We start from the raw sequence: 24165 nt of genomic DNA, 5'->3' as shown, positions 1-24165 counted from the left end.
GCGCAACAAAGCACAGGTATTAAGCTGAGAAAATGCAGGCTCTCCTGGAGGTTAGCTGGGTCTCACGAGCAGAAGTGGGGTCCTTTGCTGAGGTTGCTCTGTCCAGTTCTCTGAGGCTGCTGGGGGTGTCCCAAGAAGTCTGAGACTCTCAGGGAAGTGCCCATTGGGGCAAAGAGGTGAGGTGAGTTTGGACAGGTGAGTTCAGACAGAGATGTCTGAAAAGAAAAAGATGAACACCCACAGGAAGAGCTGGCAGTCCAACCCAGGATAAAGTCAAGTGGCCAGTGAGCATCCTCCACTAGTTGTCAAAGAAATGCAGAATGAAGCAGAAGTGTACAGATGTTGGAGCTCTTTAGACTTGGATTTGAATCTTGGCTCTGCCCCTCCTTAGTCTTGGGCAAGTTTACCTACCCTACAGCCTTTGCACCATATCAAAGCCCTTGCAACACAGCTATGCCACTCATTACTTACGTCTGTGGCTGCCTTCCACTACAACAGCGAGTTGAGTAGGTGCCCTGGCTACTGTTGCTCAACACCTTCCTTCATGAGGTTGTTGCAAAATAAATGTGGTGATCCTTGCAGGGTGCTTGGCAAGTGTCTGGCACAGAACGGAGTGCTGTTAATCCTGGGGCCAGGGCGGTGCACCTAGCAAGGCAGGTTGTGAACCACACACCTCCAGAGTGTCACACCTGTAGATGAAACTACAAGTGGGACTGTTCCCTTAGCAGTTGTTAACAATCACTATGCCTAAATCCCATTCCTGGTCTTGGACTGAATTTTCTTGCCCCTACCCCTTAAAAACTGCTCTGGTTAAATCAGCGGATCTGAACCCTGGCTGCAAACTGATATCTCTAGAGGAAATTGTAAAAATACCAGTTAATGCCTGAGTTCTACCCTGGAGACCTTGATTTAATTGGCCTGGGAGGTTGCTTTGGCTTTGGGCTTTTAAAAAGGTCCCCAGGTAATCCCAGGAGTCTGCCAACTTTGCAAACCATGGAGAAAAAAAAAAAAATTAGCTTCTTTGCTTTGGCCTATGTGATTTCAGCTGACTGGATAGCCCAGTTATTAGTTATTCTGAGCAGGTATGATTAAAGTCACAGTTCTGAGCAGCTCTGTACCTCTGGCTGGGTCTTTAACCTCTGGGGCCCTCCTTCACTGTAAAATCATGATACTGTGAAGACTGAAAGAGCTAAAGTGCTTGGCATGGAATAGAAGTGGCCAGTAGGTGGCAGCTAAATTCAGAGGTGTGCATGACTCCAAGATGGGCAAGTGATCTCACTTAATATGCAGACTGCAGGACTGACCTCATCTTTCATGGCCCCGGGTAACAAGAGATTGGAGGAGAGATTGGGAGTTTTTCACTTGGTTCGTCCTCAGTTCTGCAGATGACCTAAATGTACCACATTCCCCTAGAGACTGCAGGACGTCAGCTCCACTCTAGGCAAGACAGAGCAGGAATCCCTTCTCCCAGGAGGAGCTCACTGGCCCCACAGGGTATCTGTGGCTAAAGTTAAGGGTGCAGCTTTGAAACTAAGCACTGGTGCCTCCTGGTGGCAGAAGAGCGATGTGATGAGAGGCAGGGAAGGGGCCCTGATGGAGACCAAGTCCCAGTTCATATGGAGAACAGTTGTGAGAGCCCAGGCTGTCTAAGCCTTAATGTCCCCTTCATCTGTTCTCTCCCCTGCTCCGGTGGCTTGGATTCTTTGATGGCATCAATTATAACAAAAGACACCTGAGTCAGGGTTAAAGCAGTTGTTCAGAGAACAATTAGGTTTGAATCATGGCAGCATCCCTTCCTAGATGTGTGATCTTGAGCAAATAGCTTATCCTTTCTGAATCCTTGTACAGTGGGGATAATGGCAATACCTAGTCATGTGGCTGTTTGGAGGATGAAATGATAGGATGTGGTTCGTCCAATGTCCGGCAGAATGATGTTCAGTGAAGGCAAACTGTGGTTCTGCTGTCCTCAGAGGACCCGTGGGAGCACTTGACATTTGCTGAAGCCACACTCACCCCAAACTGGTTCTCACAGTTGTCTCTGGAGGCAGCTAATGGTACCATTTTATTATTCCTATTTTGGAGATGAGAAAACTGAGGCTCATAGAGACCAAGCTCCTTGTCCCAAGATAGTGCTCTTTCTACCACTCCACTGTCCTCGAGGTGCAGAGTGTCTTTCAGTCAGCAAAGCAGATTTACACTCCCTTTCTCTTTCTGGATGCTCAAGAAGCCCCAGTGAAGAGTCAGTGTGAGCCCATTTTATAGATGAGAAAAGAGAGGCTGGTAACTAACTGCAGGACTCCTAGCCCACATGAAAGACAAACCCTCACTGGGGAGCCCCAGCTGGACCCAGCAACTTTGAACTGAAGCCAGAACCCACAGGCCTGTCTGCCCATGGGCTGGCCTTTGTTTAGGAGGAGACCAGCTGGTGGCCTTCCCTCCCCAGGGTGTTGGTCAGAGCCTTCGCCCCTCTGCCTTCCTCCCCCTGCCCTTGTTCCCCATTACTGTTCAAACTGCTGGGTTCTGAATATACCCGAGACCTTCTTGGGTCAACATTTCAAGGGGGCGGACAGAGGAAGAGGGACTTTTAAATACCCACTGGCAAAGGAGAAAGAGGCTTTGAGTTAAAGTGACAAGCGTGACCACTGGATTTCCCGACCCTTCCTGCTTTTTCCTCTCGATGGAGAAAGTGCCCATTTGTATTTCCCTGGCTAGCAACCAAGGAACAGTCTATTTGGGAGCCACTCCAGATCTCCCAGCAGCCCGTGGCTGATGCCTGGAAGACCCTGTCTGAGCTTCTTGTTCATTTGGATGCAACCTCCCCACCCCCAGGAGAAAATGTCTCAAGACAAACTTCCTGAACATCTTGCCCTGGGTCCACTGTGACTTACTACTTGTGGGTGGGCATTTAGGGTTTTGAATCGATTGTATAGCAGAGCCCAGGGCTGCACATGAAGGGTCCTTAGTGAGGTTGGTAGAGAACACTGTGTAGTCGATCAACGAACAAGGGTCGGCAGACCAGATATTTCTGCTGTCCCCCTGGTGGCAGAATGCCAGGCATCCCACTGGGCAGATGCCTTCAGGGAAAAGCCCATGGCAGGTACTTACCCCACCAGAGCTAAGAGCTACTCAGGATGCCAGCTACAGGAGACACGGGTCCGGGGCTGCTTCACAGCCAGGAAAACATGGGGCTTTGGTAAGAGTTCCAACAAGTGACACACCCAATTCTCTAACCCCTGGTTCCTGGCCCAACCCCAGACTTGCCTCGTATTGCAAGGTGTAAAAACCAAATTCAGCAGAGAGGTGAACAGCTCACATATTAACGTGCCCTCGCTAGGGGGCACGCACTGAGCTAAGCACTGCACAGCCATATGTCATGAAACTCTCACAACAGACCGAGGAGGTGGGTACTGATGTTACCCCTTTTAACAGGTGAAGAAGCTGAGGTTCTAAGGGTCATCTGATCTCCCCAGGCCAGTGAATGAAGGAGCCAGAACCCGAGCCACGCTCTGTCTGACATCAAAACCCGTGTTCTCTCATCTGTGCCGCCCTGCAGCGCTCTGGCCGTTTGTATCCCCGCTATTAAGACAATCCCAATCCCCATGCTGTGAGATAATGGGCTTAGGTGAGGACATAGCACGCATAAATTCAGACTCATCTGCGGATTTAGAAGAAAGAGGTCACCAAGAACACAGTGCATTGCCCCCTGCACTTTGTCTTGTATCCTTTCCCCAAACCCAGGCAGGGTGCCAGTCCGCATCCCCAAATCCTTTCATAGACGGGGCCACAGCCTGGACACTCCGCTCCCCTGACCCACCTCAGGGCTCCCAGGCCGCCCCCCTTCCTCGCACCTCCTCCCAGCACAGCACCCAGGTTGTCAGCAGGGGGGAAATAGAAGAGAAGCAGCCTTACTTCTGGCTGGGTCCTGGGGAAGGGAGCGCAGGAGCAGCGCTGCCGGGTCCTCGCTCCACCGGGAAGTCCCAGGCTAGCGAGGAGGGCCGCCTCCAAAGGGCGGTTCTTAAACTCCTGGGGATTGCAGGCGACTGAAACGTGCCAAGAGTGGGGCAGCTTCGCATTCCTGTTTATTCTGGTGTCAATAAAAAGGAACTGTTACTATAGTAACGGATATTTTACTGGGTACAGGGCCACTTCCACGAAGCAGAACACCGTGTCCGAGCCATATGCTTGAAAGGCGCAAGTAAATACCTATTTTGTCGGATTGTTGAGGACTGAGAAACATGCCAAGCTTTGTTCTGAGCAAGGCGGCTCAGGCCGAGGCATTTCCCTTGTTTCTCGTGGAGGTTCCTGGGCAGAGAGTGTTCTGGCACACTTGGGAGGCCACTTCCCGTCGCAGGCCTGGCCCAGTTCAGGGTTGCATGGCAGCCACTCCGCGCAGGGCAGCTCTCGGTCCCCCACCGTGGGTTGAAAACACCCAACATACTGTTTACTCCGTAGCCTGAACTTCATGTGGACTGCAGGGAGCCAAGCACACAGGAGAGAGCGATGGGGCGGGGAAGCTGACCCATGCCCGTCCCCGCTTGGGACTCAGCCGCTGAGAGCCCCTGGTTTCTATGTTTGTCAAATGTGGACAAGAGCAGCGCGGCTGGGAGATGACATAGATGAGATGACATCGGTGAAAGCAGATAGTCGATGCTCAGTACCTCGGCCTTTTCCTGCAAAGACCTCGGTCTTCTGTGCCTGAGGGCAGGGCCCCAGCATGAAGCACCGTATTCCATTAAATTTGGCCCAGGGAGTGAATGTGTGAGTGTAAACATAAAGAATTGGGCAGGTGCCGATGGCCCACCTGCAGCAGATAATGGGGGTAGTCTTACAGTCAGCATTCACTTGAGAAGCGGAGATGTTTTCTAGCTTTTATCATTATCTTTTGTCTCCTAGCAAGAGTGTCAGCTAAACTTGACCCTCGTCCCAACTTTGTTTTCTCACTAAGGGTTGGCTGATTGGAAGGCACCGAGAGAGGCATTAAGGCATACATTGAGCTTGAATAGAGGCATTAAAGTGCAACTTTGTCTTCTTTTGCCTACCTTTTTCTCATAGCTGCTCTTTACTGAGAACCTCCTGGCACTGTTCTGGAGAGCCTGGCAAGTGCCGTGGAGTCAGTGTGATGGAGACATATCCCTGAGTGTCTGGGTCAGTCAAATAATGAGGAAACAGGGTCTCCCCGGGGGCGCAGCGGGTTGAGCACCACGTTGTGAAGCTGTCCGCAGCTTCTGCAGCACGGGTTCAATTCCCGGCCGGCCAGGGAGAATCCCACATGGCACGGCAGACCTCTCCTTCCTCACCCACTGCTCCCCTTAGCAGTGTTTTCGGTCGTCTGCCTGTTCTGCTCCCTGTTCTGTCTCTGGTGAATCCTCTCACCCTCCTGCGCCTCTGACCTGTACCCCAGTTCTTGTATAAATAAATAAATCTTTAAAAAGAAAGAGGAGACAAGGAAATATTCAGCTGTGATGAGTGCTATGGTCAAAGTAAGACTGGATGAGGTGATAGGAAAGGGCAGTTTAGAATGTGGACACTGAGATGATGTTTTAGGGAGGCCTGAGTGGTGAGGAGTCAGCAGACAAAATCCATAATCCAGTTTGCTCCAGAGAAGACTCGGAGTTCCCATAGGAATCTCCCATAGGAGAACATTCTAGGAAGTGCAGACAGCCAGTGTAACTGGCTTAGGGTGGCAATGAGCTGGGTATGATGGAAGAAGGCTGGTGGGGCTGAAGATCTGGGTGTGGGTGTGGAGGGGAAGACAGGGCGAAGAGGAAGGAAGAGGGGGGAGGTTGTACAAGTTCTGGGAACCTTGGCCAGGCTTGCCATTCCGGAGCCATTTAAACTCAGAGGGCCTTAAATTCTTGGGTATAAAACAATTTTCTGGAAATATCATATGGTCCTTTTTGTTTCTTTTTCCTAAATTCTGCTTCTCTTGAGATACTTTGAATGGTAACCTGGTGTCCTCCCCCAGCTTCCGCCCTGCTGTGGCTTAGCTTCACTGAATTCTGATGCTGCCCTCGTCCCTACCCACATATCCTGCTCCCAGATGACTCTTTTGGGCATTACCTGTGGCCATAGTGCTTTGTCTGTGCCAATCCCAATGCCCCCTGAGTAGTTGGAGGAATAAGGCCTGCTGACAGCTACAGCTCAACCCCTGGAGAAGACAAAATCCATAATCCAGCTTGCTTGGAGGAGACTCAGAGTCCCCATGCCAATAACAACCTCCATTTACACCTTGCATTTCTTTTACGGGGGTCTATGATAGCAGCCTCAGAGCAATCAGGGGCCCAGAAGAGCTGGGCAAGAACCCCCTGAAGTTGAGTATCATTTTTCCCAGGCAGGTGGGACTCACCGTACTTTTTCCACTAAAACTCTTCTCACCATCCACCTTGTGTACAAGCCCATCAGGCTCTCTCACCAGACTGCCAGCCTGCGGGTAGGGACCTCACCTTATCATTCTTAGTACCAAGTACTAGTACCAAGGTGCTCAATAGCTATTGTTGACTTGCAGACACAAAAAACATCAATAACCTTGAGCTTGTGATAGCACCACCTTGCTCTGTGTGTGTCTGTGTGCACGTGCACATGTCTGTGAGGTCACCAGTGACCATTTCCACACCACATCCCATCAGTGAGAGACTGTGCTCCACCCCATAATGGGATACAGGTGATAGTACATCTATTTAATGATCTTAAAGATGCCCACTACATATAACATGTGATTGTATTTCAAGATAGGTAAGTTAGCCTACCCATGGAGAATCAGTCTGGAGGCATATGCACTGAGCTGTTAAGGGAGATCAGTTCTAAACGACTGTATCTAAATGTCATTATTAGACATCATTTGGAATAATGCTAAAATGGAATGAATCACTTGGAGGGCTCCAGGAATCTGGATTTTTAACATGTCTCTCTGGGGATTTGTTTTTATTCGGGAAGTTAAGAAAAACACTATTCTATATAGACTACTTTAAGTCACTGTATTTGTAACTTAACACACACACACACACACAGCTTTTACTGTTGAAAAGAGCAATAGAGATAAAACAAAACCAAAACCCACAAGCAAGGGCCACCTTTTCCAATCAACTATAGTTACAGTACTAGTCACACTGGGTTCTGTTGCATTCATTTTGCAGATTGCAAAATAGAGACCCTTTGGGCAAAAGAACATTTTAGAAGTTTCTTCTGGGTAATGGCTGAATTCAAGTCCCACTTGCTGCCTCCTTCCAGTGCTGGTCTGTGTGGAGGCCATCCCAGGAGGCCTTCTCAGTCTCCTAAAAGGAAGGACTTTGGAATAGGAGGGCCCTGGGGATCCGAATCCTTGCCCAATACCATGGAAGGTTGAAGGGGGATTCTAGAAGCTGGGTACACTCCTCCCACACTCCTGCCCCTTTGAAGTTTGTTTTCTTGAGAACTAGGGGAGTCAAAAGCAGGGGATATTAAAGACCAGGAGAGGAGGTCATGAATGGGAGCTGGGGATATTCCTGTGTCTGTACTGGGCTGGAGCCGCAGCTTGCATGAAAAAACTGCAAAAACATCTTTCCTTTCATTTTTGTACCCCCTTCTCTAAGCTGACAGGCGCCAGCTTATCTGGGTCCAGAAACATCAGACAGAAGTTTCCATGGCAACTCAAAACTTCCTCCTTGGCCTCATATTCAGTCTCAATCTTCAAGGCCCCTTTTCAAGGTCTCAGTGAGGTTTCTGAGAAGCCACCCACAAAACAGCCCTAGCATCCGACCTTCTCCCCACCCCCAGCATGCTCTGCTGAAAGGGCATGGGGGGGAGAAGCTGTACTGGCAGAAACACTTGTCATGGGATACTTGGAGAGATTATGAAAGGAATGAGAGTTGCCGTTACAACAAGTTTGAACCAGGAAGAATTTACCCAGTAGAGGGATTTCAAGTGTGAAAATGGGAAAGTGTGAGGGAGTGGGGAATAACTAAGAGTCTTGTTTCAGAAAGCTGGCTCTCAACCCAGCTGCAATTAGGCATGGTTAATCTGGTCTCTTAGCAGCAGAAGGACCTCAAGTTATCCACCCCCGCTCAGCACATTTCAATCCACTCGTAACCAAACAAAAGATGGACAACAGATCTAGGGATGGGGAGAGGGATATTAGCGTGGGGGTGCCTGTGGATGCGCGTGCGTGTGTAGAGGGGTACTTGGGTGAACCACAGTTTGTTAAGTCAAGCAAGCTTCCATGTGTCCTGCCAGTGGGGTTGCCAGATGTGGCAAATAAAAATGCACTTTGCCCAGTTAAATTTAAATTCAGATAAGCAATATATTTTTTTAATTAAGAATAAGCATTTTTAGGCACAAGCACATTCATGCAACATTTGGGATATATTTAGACTGAAATATTATTTGTCGTGTATCTGAAATTCCAATTTAAGAGCACACCCTGTATTCTGTCTGGCCAGCTTACTTGGCAGGCAGGCATGGAGGTGACAACTGACCTGGCTGCAGAGAAACACAGTCACTGCTGCTCCCAAGAACCCAGGAAGGTGTCCCTCTGTCCATGCTGCAGAGAGGTACTTCTCTCCCTGCCAGGAACCTGGCCTGAGTTGCAGGTAGGACGTTGGTAATGACCTTCAGGGGGACCTTTACTGCAGTGCTCACCAGGCACCGCCACATATGGGTGTTCCCCATGGGTGACCCTTCATCCTCAGTGGTTAGCGCATGGGTTATGAAGTTAAGGCAGATAGCCATCCTCTGCTGGGCACCCAGGACCTTCACCTTCCCCTTTGCTCAACTCTATGATGGAGCACATGTTACTTTGAGGACTAGGGGAGATATAGCATAGACCACCTTTCCATAGTGCCTGGCACAGAGTCTGAGCACCAGAGCAACAACAACCTATTTAAGAGCACTAAAAATGTTCATCCAAGTAAAAAAGGTGAGATTAAAGATGATACATCTCAGGGCCTCCCCTGTGGCGCAGCGGGTTGAGCACAGCACTGTGAAGCTGTCTGCAGCCTCTGCAGCATGGGTTCGATTCCCAGCCAGCCAGGGAGCTACCCACATGGTGCAGCAGACCTCTCCTGTCTCGCCTGCTGCTCCCTTCAGTAGTGTTTTCAGTCATCTGCCTGTTCTTCTTCCCACTCTGTCTCTGGTGAATCCTCTCAGCCTCCCACACCTCTGGCCTGTACCCCAGTTCTTGTATAAATAAATAAATCTTAAAAAAAAAAAGAAATGACATCTCAGCAATGTGCAAACACACAACTACATGTACAAATTATGCAGAGCCAGAAAGAGATGTCTTTAGTGGGGTAGGAAAGCTCCCTCAGACATCCAAGGGGTGGGGGTGTGTGGGAACAAAATGGGGAGAGCACCATGGACTGCGGCAGTAGACTATGGGTGCTTTCATGGTGGGTGGGCTATGGAGACTGCACCTGGGCTGGGGGATCCTACACTAACAAGATACTAACAACGATGTGGACCAATGGCACGTCAATCAAAATAAAAGAAAGAAAGAAAAAGCGATGCAAGGGAAGAAGGGAGGGCAGCTCCCTTGCAGACCAAGGGAAAGCTAAGTAAGCTATCTGAGCCCCAGTTTCCTCTTCTATTAAGTAGGGAGGACAATGAGAAGTGACCTTGTAGGGTTCTGAAGGCTGAACCGAGGCAGCCACAGTCCCTAACATGTGGCAATTGCTTTCTCCCTGGCTTGTAGCTGAGCGTGGCGTGTTCCTGGGCAAGCATGTAGTCACCCGAAAGAGGAAGACAGGCCTGCTCTGCTGGGTGAGCTGAGAGCCAAAAATGTTACCTTTTGAGTGAGGCTCATAGCCAGCTTTGGGCTGGAGGGAACACTATCTTCAGATTAGGGAAACTTCCTCCTTGTTTTTTTTTGTTTTTTTTAAGATTTATTTACTTATTTATACAAGCACTGGGTACAGTCAGAAGCGCGGGAGGGTGAGAGAATTCACCAGAGCCAGAGCGGGGAGCAGAGCAGGCAGAAGGACCGAAGAACACTGCTGAGGGGAGCAGCGGGCGGCAGGAGAGGTCTGCGCGCCATGCGGTTGTTTTTGTGGAAGATAGGAACAGGGAGGAGAAGCTGAGGCAGTGTTTAGTGGGGAAATCTCTGAAGCTGGCAGGTGAAGTCAGATTCACTTGCTTATAGACTCCTCTCTTTCTGCACCCCCTCCTACGGCCAGATTTAGGGCCCCCTCATGAAGGCACCACCTGTCCTGAAGTCCTGGCTGTTGTTGATTTTAGACTTAGAGGACATTTGTGCCAATGTTCCCAAGTAGTAACTTTGTGCTTGGATCTTCCCAGCTCAGAGCTAGTTTAAATAAGGAAGACAGTCAGCCCCGAAGCAGACCCTGTGCAGGCTGCAGGCACTTTCTAGGCACCCCCAACCAGCAGGGACTCCTGCAAGAGACCCTTTTTCACGTTCCCCAAATGTCTCTCTCCAGAGTAGGGAAAACCAAAACTGCAACAACAATGCCCCAAGCACTTACTGCGGGCCTGCTTTTTCTTTCTTCTCCATCCCTGGTTTTCCACATTATTTTGACAGTGAGCATATATTATGTTCGTGTCATTTTTCTAAATAACGAGCCTCTTACCTGCCTGAGTAGAAAGTAGTACACGCACACTGCAAATTAGTAAACAAAAAGACAGAAATAGAAGAAACATCTGTCATCCAACACCCATCTTCAAAAGCAGCCCCTGAGTGTTTCCTTCCAAATCTTGCTTCTTCTTAAAAGGGGGTGGGAAAGAAGGGGAAGGAAAAGTGAGGGATGGGGTTAGGGAGAGAGACAGAGACAGAGACAGAGACAGAGACAGAGACAGAGACAGAGATCACAAGTAAGAAGAAAGCAATACCTGTGAGGATAGAACTCTAAAAGGAAGGATGTAGGCAGGAAAGAAAGAAAAAGGACAGGGGGAAAGTCACTAAAAAGAATGAGAGAAGGGAGGAACGAGGGAAGAAAAAAGCAAAGGAGAAGAGGAAAGCGAAGCAGGGAGGACCGCGGTGCCCAGAGGCTGGTGAGGGCCAGCGCGTGGTGTGCCCGCCCTGTGGTCCTTGCGCTCACCCCGCGGCGGCTGCGGGGCTCGGGTGGCGTCGCCCCACTTACCCGATCTGAGCAGCACCGCCCGGTAGAGCCCAGTGGCCTCGGCGGGGCCCCGCGCCCTCTCACCCAGCCTCTGCGCCATGGGCCGGGGCGCCTGATTGCCGAGCTGCACTGCGGGGCCGGAGCGCGCGGCGGGAGCGCAGTCGGGAGCCCGGGCGCCACGGCGCAGGGACCGGCCTGGAGTTCCCAACTCCGCTGCGGGTCAGGTTACCGCGGCGGCTTAGCGTGGAGTCTCACACCAGGGGGGCAGGGGGTGAAGGGGCGGTCCAGGGGCAGTGGCAAAGGCAGGTGTCCCCGCCCAGGCAGCAGACTGGGTGCAGGTGAGCGCTGGGAGGGAGCTGTCCTGATCCTCGGCTCCAGGGTGAGAACCTGGTGTCCTGATTTCCAGCTTCCATCTTCCACCGAAGCGCCTCCATTTTCCTAGTTGCTGGCCTCACTGAAAGCTACCAGCAGGTGTGGGGTCCTGAAATGCCATGCTTGCTATCTGATCCCAGTGCCACCAATTAAGAGCCCTGTGACCCCATGATTTAATGGCCCACCTTGCAGTCTCAGTTTCCTTAACCGCAAGGTGGGGATAATCATAGTACAAGTCCTGTTGGATTGTGAGGATAACCCACTTGTTATCTATCTCTCATCTATCTATCTATCTATCTATCTATCTATCTATCTATCTATCTATCTAACCTCCCACCCAGTGATCTATCCTCTCTCAAGTGTGATTAGCACAGAACAAACACTATATACTGTGTTAAAAAAAAAAAAATTGTTCCAAGGCATCCTGAGTATGCCTGAGTGGGTAGCTCTGAGACATAGGGAGAGGAAGGTTGCTGTGGGATTCCAAAAAGTGGCTATCTCTGGTTTTGCCAAGCCTCTATAGCCATCAGGGATGGGAGAACCACACAAAAGAATTGAAAGGAAGAACAATGTTAACCAGGTGGTTTTAGAAGATATTAAAAAAATGATAATTTTGCTAACTTTGTGTCTGGTACTGTGATAAGTTTCTTGTCAAATAACTAATGATTATGGTGGGTCTTATGTCCTATTTTGTTTAATTTTCCAAACCCTATGAATTAGGGTTTATTGGGATTTCAATTTTACCGATGTGTAAACTGAGGCTCAGAGAGGTTAACTGACTTCTCTGAAATCACAGTGTGGAGCTGGGATAAAGCTCAGACACTGGCACTCTGTTCTGCTGCCTCTTTTGTCTCATCTGCTCTTCAGAATCATGCTGTGGTGTTATCTCCAGTTTAGTGATGAGGTAATTGGGACTCAGAGAGATGAGGTGGCTTGCATATGCTCATAGAGTTAGCTGGAGGACCCAAAATCCAATCCAATTCTCCACCCACTAAACTAGTGGCCCCCCTCATTCCATAGACCCCACCCCTATGGAGCTGTCCAGGGTACTGGATGACCTCTGTTTAAGGCTCTGCCTGTGTGGGTCAGAGGTTCTTGAGTTGGCTGCTGGAGCCTCTGCTTCTGTGTCCTCTCCAGCCTTGGTGCCTCCCTGGCCAAGTGCCAGCCAAGCACTCTATGGCTGGTCATTGGCTATGGCCCAGGCCCAACTCTATTCTGACTGAAAGGTCCCTGTACTTTTCTGTTCTTCAGACATCACTCAGGGTCACAAGGACCCATGAGTCACACTTTGATCTTCAGGGACTTCACTGATTGGCCAGACTGATTAGTCTCTCATCAATAACCAGCCACCATGCATGCCAGGCACGATGCCAAATGCTTGGAATTTACTAATTCACATCCATTTTTCAGAGGAAGAAATTATATCCAATTCACCATTCATCTCATTTAATCCACTCAATTGTTCTTTGATGAAACCATGGTTTGCCTCTTTTAGAGATGAAGAAAATAAGGTTCATATGCCTTGCCCAAGAATTTGTGGAATTTGAACTCAGGGGGTGCCAAAGCTTTTACTGAGAAGGGGGTGGGGAACCAAGTCAGCTGTGGAGCATGGTGATGGTTCAAGACAATTATGACTAAAGAATGGCTTTTACAGAGCATCCCAAAGGATCTAGTTGTGCCTCTGAGGAATTCTGGGTAGGTCTGACTTACCTGGGCCACTTACTTTCTGCTTTGCATTTTCAGTATCAAATCTGGCCTGAGGAGAGTATTCTTTCTGTGAACAGAAAGTAGGTGGAGGTGAGGACCCTCTGTTCCTTGAAGGGGGAAATATTCATAGTGTCCTTCATAGGACTGGTCAGAGCCAAGTCCTCTCCAGAGAAACAAATTACTGTAGCGCTTGGAGGGTGTGGGGGAGGATGTTGGGAGGGAGACATTTATGAGATTCATGCTCCTTTTTTTCCCCAAAAGGTGAATTTTTAGAATAGTTTTAGATTTAGAGAAAAATTGAAAAGATAGTCCAGCAAATTCCTTATACTCTGCATGCAGTTTCCCTATGATTAACTTATTACATGCATGTAGATGTACATGTACTTAGCTTGGTGCAGTTATTATAATTAGAACCAATATTCATTTATTATTATTCCAGTTTATACTTTGTTTCAGGGTTTGGGTCTCAAGATCAGTTCTTAGGCATCTTCTCTTCTCCATCTGTACTCTCATAGCTTAGAGAAAGTCTAGTCCAATTCACCATGACCCAGAACTCTTGATCACCCCACCCCTAATTTATTCCTCTCTTGCCCCATCTGGGCAAGTGGCTCAGGCAGGAGCCTGGGAGTCTGCGTTGTCCTGTCTTCCTGCAACCCCACAGTCCTCAGGCACCAGGATCACAGTGAGTCTCTTCAGTCTGTCCTTTACTCCAGACACCCCACCCTAGTCTAGGCACCACCACTGCCTGCCCAGAACCCTGCAGTAGCTTATCCTTTTCCAAGCTGTTCTCCACAGAGATGCCAAACAAACTTTTGAAATATAACTCAGACTCTGATCCTAATCTAATTCAAATTCTAATTTAATTCTAATCTAATTCTAATCCTGATCTAATTCAAAACACTTAGGTGTCTTCTCTTTGCATTTAGAATCAAACTCACATGAATCCCCCTAGGCTACAAGGCCTCTGCAACCTGGTCCCTCCTGCCAGTCTTTCAAAATCCCATCTATTTGTTCTTTCATTTATTTAAGGACTAGGAATGCCTCAGAAAAGAAAACAGACAAGGCTTTTGTAGTTGACATTCTAGTGGGGGAGATAGACAACAGGCGTAATGAGTAGGCAAAGCAGATCGTATGTTATAGATACTACGGGAAAATGAAAAGTAGAGGAGGAGGAGGGGCACTTCATGGTCAGTGGGGCAGTGTGGTAATAAATGGCGGCTCAGAGGGTCCCAAAGAGAAGGTGAGATGAGCACAAACCTAAAGGGGCAGGGCAGTTAGCCCAAGAGAGATCTTGAGGAAGAGTGTCTCAGACAGAAGGAGCAGCTAGAGCAAAGGCCCTGAGCTGGAGGGTATAGGAATGCTCAGGGAACAGCCAGGCTGCTGGTGTGACTCAAGTGGGGGGCATGCAGGGCAGTCACATGGGGGAAGGTCAGCCAGGAAGCGGGCACCACCCTCCCTCACAACCACACTCCAACCACTAAGACTACTGGGTTCCCAGAAAGCCATGTCTTTTCTCTCCTTCCAGCTTTTCTACAAATGACTTCCTCTTCCCAGGGTGCACACCCCAATTCTGCCTGGCTAGAACTCCTTATCCTGGAGGCCTTGGCTGAATTGCCATTTCCTCAAGGAGGTCTCCCTTGATCATGTATCTCCAGAGCACCCAGGATTCCCTTATATTAATATTCATCATGAATGATGAGTGTTGGAGCCCTATTTTCTTCGCATTGGGGTGGTGGTGGGGGTGTGCTGGGTCCTGTTTATAACCTGGGGCTTAGTGTAGATTGAGTTTGATGCCCAATAATGATTTATTTGAAAAGAGAGATTTACTACACTTGATCTTAGCCAAAAGGCTGAGAAGCGATGAAAGGAGAGATTTATTGAAAGGGGGGAGAGAGAGACAGAGAGACAGAATGAGACAGAGAGGAAGAGGAAGGAGGAGGTGGAGGAAATGGAGGAAGAAGAATCCACCTACATGGGGCTCTCTGGGCTGTGTAGGGAAAAAATAGGTAATTCCCAGCGTATAAACCAGGGCCAAAACCCAGGGAGGCCTCCTTGCTGCCTGCCCTGGGACTATTGTGAGGTAGAAAGAAAGGCTTGGGACCCTGACATTTCCCCTGAGGGCCCCTATTTTGAACTCTGCCACCAGTGAGGGCAGAGAAGAGGGAGGGTGTGTGGGCTTTGGCCCCCTTTGTGGTTTTTAACAAAAGAAGTAAGAGGACAAGTAACTTAATCTGTGGAAGAAAATTCCAGGACATAGAAAAAGGACCTGCTCTGGAGGGCTTGAAGAAGATCCAGACTTCTTCTCACATCTCCCCACACAGACCTGGGAGGTGGGACTGGGCCCCAAGGGTGACATTATTAGCATCACAAAGCCAGAATTTCATAAGGAGCAGCTCTCAGATCTGAAGTTCAAAGAATTGTCCCTTGCATGCTTGCCAATTCCCTTTTGCATGAAAGATTTGTTGGAAAATAAGGCCAAACTTTGTCCAGCAAAACCCTGATGACTAAGGCAGAGGCCTCTCTCCTTCAATGACAAGGAACTTGGTGAGTGAGAAAACACTCTATTTGTATGCAGCCACTTGTGAAGGCAAAGCTGATTTGAAAAGCTGCCTGGGTCTTTGCTGACGTACTACTGGTAATGGATAGTCTTTCCTAAGGACCTAGTTAATAAATACAGCCGGTTTTCATTTGTTCAAGTCATTTAGAGATGGGAAGATCTTGGCTTCATTATAATTTTAGTTAGTGGACGTTAACGCACACAATTTCCAGAGGAAATGCTATTGTATATCGTGCAACATACCTGACTATGTCTGAACACCACTCAATGTTGACTGATGCCAAAGACATTTGCATCCTTCCTATGGCTACCGCCTGTTTCTCCTTCCTGCATACCCTGATTGTTGAGAAAAATGCCTTAGGGTTGGTCCTTGATGACCTTCAATGAACCTATTCCTGGAGGCTGATGCCTCTACTTCAGAAGGATGGAGGAGAGCATGGGCCCAATACATGACAGCCTCAGTCTCCCCCACAGCATGCATGCACCAGGTAGCTCTTATGGAACCTTGCTTTGTAAACATATTAAAAATTAAAGCACAGCATACATCTATAAAATGCACTAATCTTAAATGTGCAGCGCAGTGAAGTTACATTTGGGTTCACCCACAAGACACCACCTCCAAGATCAAGATAGAAACATTCCCTACACCCCAGCCGTCTCCCATGTACCTCTTCTCATTCAATACCCACTTTCTTCCAGAATAAACACCATCTGACCTCTATCACCATAAACTTGTTTCTCTTGTTTTAGAACTTTATGTAAGTGGAATCATAAAATTGACTCTTTTTCTTTCGACTTCTTTTACTCAACAGAATATTTGAGATTCACCAGTGCTGTTGCCTGTGTCCACGGTTTGTTTCTTTATTGGTAAGTAGCATTCTACCTTGTGGCTTTGTCACTGTGAGGTTGTCCACTCCCCCGAAGATGGACATTTGTGTGGTTTCTAGTTTGGGATGTCTGTCACTAGTCAGCTGCCATGAACACTCGTCAGTGAATTTCTGGGTAAACACACATCTCATTTCTGTTAGACAAATACCTGCAGTGGAATTTCTGGGTCACAATGTTTAGCTATAGTAAGAGCGGTCAACTGTGATTGTATCAATGTGTGTGTGTGTGCTTTTGATGTCTCACAACAGCGGTATTGTTTTGACACTTTGAGGTGACTTTGATGCACAATCCTTATGGCGTTCTCTGTTTTAAAAACAAGAAAGGAAATTGAGGCCTCCAGCAAGTTAGCATGCACTGCTGGCAAGTTGCAGTCTTGCCAGCATCCCCCCTTGCAGACATTCTCATTCAATACCCACTTTCTTCCAGAATAAACACCATCTGACCTGTCTGCAGGGGGATGTCTGACTTGAGGGCCTGCAGGTTTACCCACATTTACAAATTAGGTGTTTGTGTGTGTGTGTGTGTGTGTGTGTGTGTGTGGTGTGGGGGTGAGGGTTGCAACAGCCTTCATTCCATTTTACGGAAGAGGCAAGTGAGATTAAGAGACCCTTCTCTTAGAGAGATTAAGGCACCCTTCTCTATGGAGCCAGCTGGGCCAGCCTCCTTGCCAGGCTATTTCTTAAAGGTGGAATATTGTAGTGAAATGTAGATGCTCAGGCTTTTGTGCCGTTGGTTGGCCTCTGTGGCTATTACCTACGGCCTTGAATGCAGGAAGTGCTTGGGAACATGGGCTCAGGGTACGCATGCCTGATGGTGGACACCTGGAGTATGGTGTGCGCATGCGTAAGTGGGCACACCTGAGCTGAGAGACTGAGCTTATAAAGGCGGCATCACAGAGCGGTGTGCAGTACAGGATCGTGAGGTGGAGTGGGTGGAGAGCGGCAGAGAACACCAGAGAGCCCCATGAGAGTAAAGATTCATGGGGGGCTAGCTAGGAGGCTCCCCTGCCTGTCCTGCACCTGGTTACCTTACTACAAATGATGTAGAAAGATCATTAAAAGCTTGAAAGCGCCATGAAGAGCTCCTGGACTCTCCTTTACCTGCTCTGCCCTACTGCCTGCCTGCACTGCAATTGGCGTTGGTCAGCAGGATTCAACGCAGACAGGTATGGAGTCCTCTGAAAACCTTGGGAGGGACTGAGAGGTGGTGGGCGCGAGCTTATAGTGCTGGGTGGCCGGCCTCCTCTCTGTGGGTGTCTCCCGAGTCCCCGCTGCAAGTGGAGAGGACTGCACATGGTGGGGAAGGCACTGGACAGACATGGTGCCTGCTCGGAGGCAGGGCTGCAGGTTGAGTGTTCCCACACAGCCCTGCAAATGGAGTCAAGGACAACGCTGGAGGCGCCATGGCAGCACAGGTGGTGACTAAAGTCCAGGAGCTTTGAGAAGCGCTAAAGAGGCTGCAGGAGCACTGGAGTGGACAAGGTCTGGGAGATGCAGGACAAAACCTCGAGTGGATTTGAGAATGGTCTGTGAGGACCACCCATGACTCCTCGCACCGCAGACGCGTCAGGGATATAAGAGGACCACGACTCGTCATTTGGAGCTCGCCCTGTGCTGATGCAAGGATAAAACTGATGGACTTATAATTCCACCAGAAGGCAGGGAACTTTGGCAGGTTAATGTTATATCTATGGGACCCTGAGGGTGGATGGGATCATTTGTATACCTCAGGAGATGAAAATCAAGGGGTGGCCTAAAGCAGCCTTGTGTGAAGTTCTCTGCAGCCAGGCAGAGGAGATGTATCAAAAAAGCCAACTAAAAAAAGGCAAAAGCTGGTACCAAGGTTAGGAAGCCCTGGGTGGTTATTATGCAGCTGAAAGGATGTTACAGAAGACATTAAGTCTCTTGAAATCACCTGTGCCCTGTTGACTTTTGAATAAGAGTGAGGTGCTGAGGAACCTATCCTTGGGGGATAGGTGGGGAACATGGTTTGTGGTGGGGACCACAGCCGAAGAGAAGACCAAGGAGGCCACGTGTGGAGCTTGTATCCATGGGCCCCAACCCATGTGCGTGTGCAAAGGGTTGGCTATAGTACTGGGGTCTGCATGTCACATTGGTGGCTATGAAAGCCGAGTGTTGGGGACAGCAGTGAGTACCCCTGGAGATTGGGTGATTACCCGCAAAAGAGTATAGTGTGTCGCCAGTCTCAGAGTAAGCGCATCCTGGGGCGGTGTGGTGTATGTGGTTTGTGGCTGAGACCCAGCCAGAGAAGGCCAGGAAGGCTGGTGTGACGGCAGATGCCGTGAGTGAATAGTGGATCTCCCTCATATAAGTAGTGCCTTTAGTAGAAAACTTGATGTATCATCTGCTGGTGCCAATAACTGTCTTGTCTTTTCTGCCCCTAGGTTGGTGCCTTGCCTGGGCTTAGTTGTATTCTGTTGTGTTGCTGTATTCAGTTGCATTCTGTTTACTTTTGTGGGTCATGGCTGCAGTGTTCCACATTTGCCAAGGGAAACTTGTGTGTAGATCATACAGAAAAAAACCTGAAGGGGTGGGTTGTAGGGTAAATGAAGAGGGTCAGGATTTTGTGGATTGGCCTCTGTGGCTATCACCTGTGGCCTTAAATGCAGGAGGCACTTGGGATCGTGGGCTTGAGGCATGCATGCGTGGTGGAAACTTTGAGTGTGGTGTGGGCACACCTGAGCTGAGCGACTGAGCATGTAAGGGCAGCATCAGAGGATGGACCGTGGCAGAGGACCGTGCAATGGAGCAGTCGTGAGTGGTGGAGGAGCAGCTCCATTTGCAGCCCTGTACTGGTGTTGGGTTCTGCCATTGCTGCGGTGAGGTGATGAGGGCGTTGACTTCAGTTAAAGGAAAGTTTCCTGATTCCTGTCTCCAGTGTCTTCTTACTGCGCCATTCATTTCAGCCTCTTACGCCTTAGACCCAGGACACTGTGCTCCTGGAGCCCAAGCTTAGGCATTGGGGAGGAGACAACCCCCCCAACCAGGAGGCCGAGGGGCAGCCTGCCTCTCTCCACCTGGGCTTGTGTGGGAGTACTGTTTAATCCTCCTTAAAAGCTTGCAAAATTGTTCACATAAGTAATACATACATCCTTTGCTGCTTTAACACTCGCAACAATCCAATTGCATATAGTGCTAGGCCAAGCGTACAGATATTTAAGATCTTATCCAATGCTGCCACATTAGCCTTCAGGATAACTATCATTTCACATGCCACCATGGGGGTCTGCTCTAACTGGATTATCTAGATCCTTACCAACTGGATGTAATGAAATCTTTTAAGTTTATCTACCAAAAACAAATCTATGGTATTAGAAGTCAGGATAGTGGGTCCCTTTGTGGGTGATAATAGAAGATGGTAAGGGACAAGAGGGAGACTTTGGGGTGCTATTGATATTGTTTCTTGTTCTGCATAGTGGTTATGCAGAGGTTTTCAGTTTCTCAAAATTCATTGAGTGACAGGTACACTATTCTATGTGTATATTATTCAATGAAAAGTTCAAACTATTCTCACCTTCCACTCTCCAGTATGATGGTCACAAAACAGCATTTCATGATGATTTTATTTTGGAGGTGGAACCCTCTTTTGCTGTTACACTGGCACTTCTGGACTTCCTTTTGGTTCTTTTAAAAATAGGAACAGGGACTTGATCATCCTTGAGCACTCACAGGTGCTCACAGCAACCTTTCAGGATGGGTACCATTCACCTCATTTTATAGACAAGGAGGCAGGGGCTCAGAGCAGTGAGGTGACCTGTGCAAGGTGGAAGAGTCTTCTGGCTATAGGGTCCTGTTAGCCTGCTTTAAATTGTTGTGTAACAGGCATTGAGCTAACTATGCAACAAGCATGATCTCAGTGACCCACTATAACAGCCCTGTGAAGAACCTATGTTGTCATCCCATTTTACAGATGAGAACACTGAAGCCCAGAGAAATTAAATTTGCTCAAAGTAGTAAGTGGTGGAGCAGGGTCTGAGCCCAGGTCTGCTTGATTCTAAAGCTGTGGTAACACAGTACTATCCACTATGATGTTCTGCAGTGATGAAAGAATTTAATATTTGGGTTGACAGGATGGTAGCCACTTGTCGCATATCACTGTTTAGCACTTGAAATGCAGCTAGTGCTACTGAGGAACCACAATTGTAGTCTTATTGAATTTTAATTTATATAAGTGTTGGACAGTGGGACTCTAAAGGAGTCATTTCAGGAGAAGCAAGAACCCACAGAGCACAGACATAGAGGTCAGAGCAGCTGCCCAGGTGGATAACAATACAGTCCACTGGGAGGGCCCACTGGTAGGGGTCCTGGCAAAATCTACATTCAGGTAGGTCTTGTTTCAAGTACCAGAACCAGGACTTTGTATAGAGATGTGCCTTTAACCAGCCTCTTAAGCTAATTCTCAGTTTCCTCATGTATCAAAATAGGGCTGGTTTTAAGATTAAATGAGAGAATGCACAGAGCCTGGCACATAATTGGCGTTCATAAATTAAGTCACATTATTAGTTATTATTGATCATAGACTTTTTTTTTTAAAGATTTATTTATTATACATACAAGCACTGGGTACAGTCAGAAGCGCGGGAGGGTGAGAGAATTCACCAGAGCCAGAGCGGGGAGCAGAGCAGGCAGAAGGACCGAAGTACACTGCTGAGGGGAGCAGCGGGTGGCAGGAGAGGTCTGCGCGCCATGTGCGACCCTCCGGTGGCTGTGGAGCAGCCGGGGATCGAACCGTGCTGCAGAGGCTGCGGGCAGCTTTGCAACACAGTGCTCAACCGCTGCGCCACCGGGGAGGCCCTCATAGACTTTTTTTTAAAGGTTTATTTATGCATACAAGAACTGAGGTACAGGCCAGAGGTGAGAGGGGTGAGAGGATTCACCAGAGACAGAGGGGAACAGAATAGGAAGATTGACTGAAATACACTGCTGAGGGGAGCAGCGGGTGAGTCAGGAGAGGTCTGCCACACGGTGGGTTGCTCCCTGGCCGGGGATCGAACTTGTGCTGCAGTGGCTGAGGTTAGCTTCATAGGTTGTGCCTTAACCCCTTGCACCACCAGGGAGGCCCCTGATCATAGACTTTTAAACTTAAGGTTTTTCATTATAAAACCTTATGCATATGCACAGTAATAATGTGAACAATACAGATGAGTATATAGTGTGACTTAGAATCTCCAAATTCTTTAATCCCAGATCTCCATCCAGATGAAACTTTTTTTAAGCTTTATTTATACAAGAACCGGGGTATAGGCTACATGTGCGGGAGGGTGAGAGGATTCACCAGAGCCAGAGGGGAGAGCAGAGCAGGCAGACTGACGAAATACACTGCTGAGGGAGCAGCAGGCGAGACAGGAGAGGTCTGCCGCACCATGTGGGACCCTCGCCGGACGATCACTGGCCAGCAGGGATAGAACCGGCACTGTAGAGGCTGCAGACAATTTCACAGCGTGGCACTCAACCACCTGCGCCACCAGGGGAGGCCCCAGATGAAACTTTTGTGAACAGTTTTCTATGCGCCCACCTACAAATTATCTCTGCTCCTGTAAACATCTGAACAATTCTGATCTATCCTTTTGAAAAGTGCAAAAGGAAGCCTGCTATGGGCACTATAACTTGGTTTTGTTGCTTTATGATATCTGAAGGGCACCTTTCCGAGAGAGCATATTCAGAGTCATTGCATTATTTTACTCTTTGCTCGAGGTTTCCTGGCAAAGGTCATTTCATTACTTATTTTGCTGATGGACCTTAAGGTTGTTACCATTTATTTTGCTGTTGTGAGCAATATTTAATGAGCAGCTTATATATAATGTCTTTCGGTCGATTGGTAAGGGCACCTAGCTAGGTAGAAAATTCTTACTAGTGGAATCTCTGGATCAATAGTTGGATAGTTGGGTTGTTTTTTTTTTTTTTTTTAAAAAAAAAAAAAAAAAAAACAACTGAGAGATCTGGGCCTCTCGTGGTGGTGCAGCGGTTGAGCGCTGGGCTGCGAAGCTGCCCGCAGCCTCTGCAGTGCCGGTTCGATCCCTGGCAGTCGGCGAGAGTCCCACATGGCGCGCAGACCTCTCCTGCCGCCCGCTGCTCCCCTCAGCAGTGTACTCTGGTCCTTCTGCCTGTTCTGTTCCCTGCTCTGGCTCTGGTGAATCCTCTCACCCTCCCGCGCTTCTGACTGTACCCAGTGCTTGTATAAATAAATAAATAAATCTTTTAAAAAAAAAAAAAAACCAAACTGTGAGAGATCTTGGTATATACAATTTATTTTAAACCTCTCAGGAATGCTGGACTTCAAATGAATGTTCTAGTAGATACTTCTGAAGAGTCTGCTCAAGTCATGCTAATAATCATTCCTGCAATATATTTGCCAGGTGGGTTTGGAATTTTGGAGAAAACAGATTTACTTTCTTTAAGCAGATCTGATTTCTGAAAGTCTCCATGGTGTAGGGATGTGGATGGGACCAGGTGAGGGGACTTAGCAAGGAGGCACCTGGAGGTTATAAGGAACTGGATCCCCGCTAATCCCAGTGCTGGCTGGCTGCTGGGGTCTAAGGGCAAAAGCTCTGCCTTCCTGGGAGGCCAATCCCTCTAAGAAGCAGAGCTTTGAGAGCTTATGCAATAACACTCCTGGGGAGCTACTGGGCCCGTGGCTCAAGGGTCGGGAAGGGAGAGGGGACACCCAAAAGGGTCTTGCCAAGGACTGGACAATGGTAGTTTTCAGCTGGTGAAACCCAAGCATATTGCAAACGTAAGAAAAGATGCCCCGTCTCCCCAGAAACCAAAGACATACACACTCAAGCACAATGAAGTATTTTTTTTAATTTATCAGATTGGCAAAAATAAAAACAAAATGATATTTAATAGTGGAGTGTTGCTATCTGGTGTGGGGAAACGGACACTCTAGTGCACTCCAGGAGGGAGTGTTGCTAGCAGGGTCATCCGGCAGGGAAATAGGTGCATTCCCATGTGCTTGCTCATTCATTTCTAGGCGCTTTTAAAAGGAAATAAACATGTTCACAAAGGCACATGCTCATAGATGTGCATTAACAGGTATTGTTCAAAATATAAAAATGTTGGCAATAAGAGCAGTATCCAGAGAGAGAGAGGATTGGTTAAGTGAGCTGTTATCTCAGTAAAATATAACAATTTATGGCTAAAATAATGCTGTGTTTGGAAACAGGGAAGATGCTCACTATCTACATAGGAAAATCAAGTGAAAAAAGTTATAGAACATGTACTGATTCCATTTTTTATAATATTGATTTTGGATATTGTTACATATTATAGATTATGATATAGTCAGTGTTTTATGTGCACTAAATATAAAATATTATGTCTATTATGTAACAAGATATTCATGTGCAAATATGTGTATGTGTGTTTATGTATGTGTATATGGTACTAATGTATGTGGAGAATGTTTGGAAGGATATAAATCAAGATATCCTCAAGGATTATATTCAAGTGGTAGGGATTTTACTCATTTTTTATAATTCTCTGCAATTCCTGAGGATTTTTTTGGGCAATGACTTGCATTGTTTTTGTAAAAAGAAAAATATAGTATTAATTTAGGAAACAAGAAAAGCTGGTA

The 24165-nt window shown here is 48.0% G+C and overlaps 1 protein-coding gene across 2 annotated transcripts in view; it reads right to left on the bottom strand.

The window, feature by feature from the left end:
• The window catches only part of FAM107A (family with sequence similarity 107 member A), a gene marked incomplete at both ends in the record, with an annotated part of 51153 nt that overhangs the window by 5791 nt on the left and 21197 nt on the right, over positions 1 to 24165 (bottom strand). Inside the window, one exon of one of the 2 annotated variants that reach the window (XM_084247577.1) lies at positions 13128 to 13191. In XM_084247577.1, the coding sequence (XP_084103703.1) occupies positions 13128 to 13191 (64 nt within the window). Of the gene's footprint in view, positions 1 to 11066; positions 11146 to 13127; positions 13192 to 24165 lie in introns of those variants that run through there. The other variant, XM_084247578.1, reaches the window with a different exon arrangement.

Source organism: Talpa europaea (assembly GCF_964194135.1).
Source record: "Talpa europaea genome assembly, chromosome: 11".
NCBI lineage: Eukaryota > Metazoa > Chordata > Mammalia > Eulipotyphla > Talpidae > Talpa > Talpa europaea.
Note: the sequence above shows the minus strand (reverse complement) of the source record. Positions and strands in the feature narration are given on the sequence as shown.